This window comes from Macadamia integrifolia, chromosome 8, assembly GCF_013358625.1.
Source record: "Macadamia integrifolia cultivar HAES 741 chromosome 8, SCU_Mint_v3, whole genome shotgun sequence".
NCBI classification, from domain to species: domain Eukaryota; kingdom Viridiplantae; phylum Streptophyta; class Magnoliopsida; order Proteales; family Proteaceae; genus Macadamia; species Macadamia integrifolia.
The window spans coordinates 26,944,073-26,951,343 of NC_056564.1; the positions used below are offsets into that span (position 1 = coordinate 26,944,073).

The 7,271-nt window shown below is 36.3% G+C and overlaps 1 protein-coding gene across 1 annotated transcript; it reads left to right on the forward strand.

Moving 5' to 3' along the window:
- Window positions 1-37: 37 nt before the first annotated feature.
- On the forward strand, window positions 38-4,587 carry LOC122085917 (monooxygenase 2-like). The gene is made up of 4 exons (XM_042654533.1): window positions 38-1,449; window positions 1,595-1,757; window positions 2,226-2,454; window positions 3,792-4,587. Exons 1-4 carry the CDS (start codon window positions 1,385-1,387, stop codon window positions 4,298-4,300), a joined length of 966 nt encoding a protein of 321 aa, XP_042510467.1. The 5' UTR covers window positions 38-1,384; the 3' UTR covers window positions 4,301-4,587.
- The last annotated feature ends 2,684 nt before the right edge of the window (window positions 4,588-7,271 follow it).

Below are 7,271 nucleotides of genomic sequence, written 5' to 3' on the forward strand. Positions count from 1 at the left end.
AATACATCACAAAGATGAAGATATTGTTTTCAATCCAGTGATAATTAGAAGAAAAATTAGCCCAAGTTTGGAAATATCAAGCCTCATTAGCCAAAGTCTGAATGCTCACATTAAGAGAACACATAAGTCTATAAAATATTCAATTCATTGTCTCCAGTTTGAGAAGAATGATCAATACCAGTTACCAATTAAGGAAATATACTCACTTGCGCTTGATGGAGCTAGTAAAGTCAATCCTGACCATGGTGGCGGTACGGAAAACATTAAATAGATCAATAAGAAGTTTTTATTATTAATAGCTCAACAACACTGGTGGTTGGATTTTCACACCATTTTATAGGTGAAGTTGTGAGGAATGACATGCATAGTTTGGGTCTCGTACCAAGTATGACCTCGGATAGAGTTTATTGAAGAGCAAGGATCAATATAGCAAACCCCAGTTAGTTGAGATTCCCCTGACTTGCTAAGTTGTGTCTCTTTCCTTTTACTTTGACATTTCATTTCTCTTCTTTCACTTTTCATTTTTCATTCTTCATATTTAATTTGTCATTCTTCATTTTTCATTTCTAATCTCATTCCTTACCCCTCTTTTCTCATCTCTTCACCCCCCCTCTTTTCTGTTTAGAATTCAGTTTTCTTTACTTTGTTTTGTTTGGATCCATGGAGTCGACCTCATTAAGTTGGGATAAGGCTGACTTTGTTGTTGTTATTGTTTAGGTGGTTACCAGTCATGGTAGCTAAAAACCGAAGCCTTCTTGTGTGATTTTGAACTCCTAGGAAGTTATTTGTATACCTGTTGTTGCCATAAAGGGTTACTCTCTTTTACTGGCCTCATGGTAAATGGTACTGGTGGGAGTTTTGGATCAGATCATTACATCTGATGGATGAAGTTAAGCATAATATTATACTACTAGAGATATTCACCAAAAGAATGAAGGAATAGTACCACTTAAAGATAAACCCAAGGTTGCACATGATATTGCTATGAAGTGATGCAAATGGTGTACCAAACCCAAATGGAGCTGCTTGTTTCTTAAAAATCCCTGATCTTTCAACCTCAGGAAATCTAGAGTATGGGTACAAGAGATCAGTTATTTTTCTTCTTTCAAGGTGGGATGATATAAATAAGTTCTTGTTTGCTGGGTAAGACCTTTGCCCTCCCCCCTCCATCCCAGTTGTCACCAGTTTAATAAATTTCTGGTAGCCCCTAAGGCTGAAAATACACATTTGTGGTGGTAATTGATATCATAGACATTTAGATGTTTCTGACGATACTCTTTCGGTTTCATTGTGCCCTACAAAAACTAGGCACAGAAGCTTATTTAGTAATTTGGTTTGTTGGGCCTGCTTTTTCTGAACTTCTTGATGGTATCAGCTGTGCAGGATGGTAGTAAAATCAGAAGATGGAAGGAATCTGCGTTCCTTCAAGTTCAAGGAGGAAGCTGAAGGGTAATAAATCTTTCTATCTCCAATTTTTAGCAATGCATATTTTGAACCTAGTGAGACTTTAGATATTCTTCTCTGGTATTCTCTCCTTCGGTGAGATTAGGGTTGTCTTATTCCTGGCTTGTACATTAATCAACTTATGGAACAGCCAAGAAGTCCGTGCCGTGGAAAGGAGGGTACTTTTGGAAACTCTTGCCAATCGGTTGCCATCAGGTTCAATCTGTTTTTCTTCTAAGCTAGCAAAGATTGAAAAAACTGGAACAGGTGAAACTCTGTTGGAACTTGTTGATGGGACCCAATTACTTGCAAAGGTACCTTCCACATCTTCATGGTGGCCTGTACAAATATTAATGTCTGCAAATTAGCATGTTACGATGACTTATTCAAGTTAGGTTTTTCTTTTTCTTTTCACAAATAATCAGTGGAATAATTGATCTAGCTGGCTAAGTTTGTATGTCTCTTTAAAGATCCGAGTTGGTGGTACAATATAAGAATTGTTTAGCAATGGCATAGAAAATAGGTGCACACATGCTGGAGGAATGGGAAAGCCTCCATTGAAATCAGTCCATACTAGGAAATATTCTTGCAGCAAGCACTCAACCGGTTGGGTGGCTTACCATCTGAGACCAGATGATCATGGTTCAAACCTTTGTGACCCTTTTTCCTTACCCATTTAGGACTAATACCATACAATGTTTTGATAGCTTCATTGTTTTAGCTCGAGTTAACTGTTAAAGTACATATTTGACAATTTCATTGTTATTCTAAACCTCTAACAGGTTGTTATTGGTTGTGATGGTATCCGATCAACAATAGCAAAATGGATGGGATTCTCAGAGCCTCATTATGCTGGGCATTGTGCCTTCCGTGGGCTTGGATTCTACCCCAATGGCCAGCCATTTGAACCCAATGTGAATTATGTCTACGGAAGGGGCTTGCGTGCTGGATTCGTTCCAGTTTCACCCACAAAAGTTTATTGGTTCATCTGCTTCAACAGTCCATCTCCAGGTCTACTTACTAAATCTTACCTAGAAATTATCAATTTGCTCAGATGATGAAAGCAGCAAAACTATTTGACTACTTCTACAATTAGTTGCCATTTCCCTTTCATCCACAAGGATGCAGTACATGGGATGGTTCAGATCACCCAGATTTTTCCTGCCTACAAGGCCTTTCCTTGGTGAAAGACATGATGGTCGAACATCCCCTCAAATGAATGACACAACTGGTTATATTTGTTTTATGCAAGGCCCGTTTTAAAAATTGAACTTGGTTAAATTGTGAAAAGTATATTTGCACCTAAAATAGAGGACAATGATGTTGCACAAAGAATTAGAATAGAGTAGATGAAGTGAAGGGGTGCCATCTAGTGTGTTGTCTGATCGATGCATTCCTCTAAAACTCAAAAATAAAATGACAAGACAGTTATATGACCAGCTATGATGTATGGAGTTGAATGTTGGTCAGTGAAGAACCATCATATAAACAAACTTAGTATAGTAAAAAATGAGAATGTTGAGATGAATGAGAAGTAAAACTAGAAAAGATAAAATAATAAGCAAACAAATTAAAGCTAATTTAGGAGTAACTTCGATGCGTGATAACCCCATGAGAAAGTCGTTTGAGGTAGCATGAACATGTACAATGGAAGTTTGGCAATGTTCCAGTATGGAGGGATGATTTGATTGAGATTGAAGGAGTTAAAGGAGCTATGGGTAGGCTTAAAATGAATCTAGGAGAAGTGGTAAGAAAAGACATGCATAGTTTAGAACTAGTAACAAGTATGCCTTTAAGTTATAGACACTATGTGCATATTTTTTTTTTTTTTTTTTTTTTTTTTCAGTAATGCTCAAGCAAAACTGGCCCCATAGTGACTTTATGTTTGTAGATCATGTGTGATAAAATGATCTCATTTTGGTTTTGCATATTGCTTGAGCTCATCACCCTACTGTCATTTAAGAAGTGGAGTGAAATTAATCTCTTGATATCCTAAAATGAACTTGTTCTCGTTTTTATATAAAGACATTGCTGAGAAATCGATTCCTGATGATGACTTGCACAGTAAAATGCTGTAGCAAACAAAATATGAAATGAATTATATGGGAGCTAAACCTTATGACTTCATTTTTGTCCTTGAATAAATAATATACTCATTTGAACTTGGAAACAGCCTCTTCTGCGAAGCAAGGGGGTAAGGCTGCATACACACTTGCCCCTCCCAGACCTTGCAGTAGCAGGAGCCTCATGCACTTGGTTTGCTCCTTTTTTTTTTTTACTCATTTGAACCTCAAGTTATCTGAAACCTTGTGTACTTGTTTGTCTAACTATACTGTACTGTATACCAGGTCCTAGGATCAACGACCCTTCTATTTTGAAGAAGGAAGCTCGAGAGATGATCAAAGGCTGGCCTTCAGAGCTGTTAGATGTCATTGATATGAGCGCAGAGGACACCTTGAGTAGGACACCTCTCATGGACCGGTGGTTATGGCCAATTGTGAGCCCGCCAGCATCAGCTAATGGAGTTGTGCTGGTGGGTGATGCATGGCATCCAATGACTCCCAATCTTGGGCAAGGAGGTTGTTGTGCACTAGAGGATGCTATAGTTCTATCAAGAAAACTTGCAGGTGCACTGAAATCTGGACATACATCCGTGGATGATGCTTTAAGACTATACACCACAGAGAGATGGGGCCGTGTCTTTCCATTAACAATACGTGCTAACCTTGTTGGAGCACTTCTACAGTGGGAGAATCCAGTAGTTTGTGATATCCGGAATAGCATAGTTGTGCCTAAGCTGGTTAGGTTGCGCCCATTGTTGGAGCATACAAATTTCACCTTTGAGCCTTTGAACTAGACCAATGAGAATTTGATTCCGGTTGATGGAACATGATGCTGGGGAAGATTTAAGAAAAAGGTCATAGACAAGCTCAATGCCACTCAACCAAAGCAATTTCCTCTTTCAGACTGAGCTATTTGTGAGTTGTTTCATGTTAGGAGTAAATATATGTTTGCAGTTTCTAAAGGATAGGAACTTGTTTACTCTTTTAGGATACTTTTTAAGATGTAAAGTGGGAAACTTACTGTTCATATCAGATGATAGTATATTTGAATTGATAAAGATATAGTTACTTCTCTACTGAATCAGATATAGAAAAAATTTGGAACACATCCTCAAGCTAGATCTCGATCTTGATCAATTAGAAAATGAGCTAATAGTGTGCTATCAATCAGTACAATAACAACAACTCAGCTTTATCCCAATTAAATGAGATCGGTACATGGTTCATTGCCCTCCAATCAGCTCTATCAGAGATCATACTTGATGCAAAGGTTTAAGCTATGCATTTCTTTTCCTTGCCGTTTCTCTTGGGTCATTTTAGTTCTGCCCCTTGCTCTTTTAATTTATTCAATCTGAATCAAATCACACTCCTCCACATTGGAGCATCCAAAAGCTGCTTATCTATATATCTGAAAGTTCTCACTATACATTTTATCTAGCTCCAATTTTTCCACCGGTGGATTTGATGCATCACGTAGATGGATCGATGAATGATTTCTCCTTAAATTCTTCCTCCAGCCACAGCCCTGCTCTATTGCCTTCGAGACCCGGCCTCTCTTGTCCTTCTCCACCGCTTTTCTTACCGATCTTTTTCCTTCTATGTATACTAGCATAGTTTACATGGACCTTCAAATTTTCTCCAAGTAAAGGGCTCCTGAAACAAAGAAAGAAAAAGCTTAGAGAGAGAGAGAGAGAGAGAGAGAGAGGCACCTACTCATGCAATATCTATTACTCTTCTTTATGGTTTGATTGAACTATTTGTCAAATGAAGAAGATCTTATTATGGAAATTGATGGTGTAAAATCTCTTAATCATGACATTGTCAAAGTTTCAATTCATATTGCATTTCATTTGTCTGTTTTACTGTATTGCATTTCATTGCTCTGTTTTACTGCTAACGTAGTTGAAACATACAGCCATAAGTTCAATTTAAGGGTTTTACTTGAGTACTTGATCTGTAGCTGCTATATTCAGTAATTTCTTAGTCAACATTGATTCTCTAGTTAAACTCTAACTTTCAAAAGATTTATATAATTTTTATTTTTGGTAAAAGGATTTATAGAGTTTCTTGCTTCAATTTCAGAACTGAAATAATCTTTGGCTGATCAATGCAACGATATAGAATTGAACAAGCAATTCATTATTACAAAGCTTGCTTTGTGATTGACTTGAGTAAGCAATTCTTTAAAACAGTTTTACAGGACGAGATTTAAGGTAACCAAACAACTTTCCAACAAGAAACATGTAACAAACTCAAGCTAACCAAACAATTTTTCAGCTAGATTAGGAAGTTTAAAAGAATGTCTCTCAAAAGATTGACATCCATATTCGATATATGCATCATTTGATTTACACAACCAAACGTGTCCTAAGGCGTCCAAGCACATCTCAAGACATCCCTGATCGTTGAATGTGCACTACAGAGGATTTCAATCCAATATATAAAGGTAATTTTTAAATTTTAAATAAAAATAATTTTACAGATTTTGACGTTGAAACTACTTGGGTTAATAAATCTGTGTGGAAATATCAGGATGGTGCAAAAGGAGCCAGTTGATTTGTTGTAACCTAATTTTTTGGTTTGACAATACTTTATGTGGAAGGCACCTTCCATATGTCAGTGAAATTTTGACGTTATGATATTGTGAATCCTCTTATTTCTAGTGATCTAATGATCATTATAAAAGATAGGAAAAATTATTTTGAATTGCATAGCCCTTGTACTATGGTCGGAAATTACTTGATACCCTCAAAAGTTTAAAAGGTTTATTCGAATCACCTTTACATTTAAAATTTATTACGATTAGCTATTGACACTAAATCAATCACTGTTTAGTGACGATGTCATGGGTGAAAAAAATCTTAAATAGAGTGTTATACTCATTAACTCAAAATGCCTTCCCTTTTTATCTTTTGGCTCTAATTACTAAACCAAAAATGAAAGGATACCCCCTTTTACCCCTGCATTCCGCTATAACCAATCATAAAGATATTAGGCTTTTAATTTGATCAAGCAACTTAAACAGGCGAAGCAAAGAAGAAGAGAACTTTTGTTAATCATGAAATGGAAGAAGAAAACAAGGGGTGTAGAAGATTCTTTTCCATCACATCGGTTCAGAGAATCTTTATCGTTTAGTTTAACAATCCATAAGGGTATAATGGTCTTTTCATTTAACCACTCACAACAGAACTTCAAGAAATATTTTTAATCTTTTGGTGCCTCAAACAATTTGGCCATAGTAGGGGGTGTTCAAGTAATTTTTCCTAAAAGATATTACAAATGGATTCTAATGTGAATTGACGACCCATGCCGATACGATTGTAATTAATGTTTTTTGGTAGAAGCTCATTATCTCAAAAAAAAAAAATAATAATAATAAAATAAAATATAAATATAAAAAAATTTGAGGATGGTGCACGTCATCGGCTCCTCCATCGCTTGCTTCTGTAGAGAGCATGGTTTCAAGTATCGATGTATCGGTTATATCGATCATATAGTATTGGTATCAGCTAAGACATATCGAATATCTAATTGATCCTGATCGATTATCCAAATCATTTCAAGAGTAAAACAGTACAAAAATGTATTTTTCTTCAAAAATCAAGGACAAACGTCATTGATACCTGCCGATCTGATATGATCTGAATTGATAATATCGTTAGAGACTGATACCCTCACCGAGAACTAAATCCTTGAGAAAGATATTAAAAATAAAAAATGAAGGAGAAAGATGACTGCGTGGAAAAGTCGGTAAAAGGTTGATTT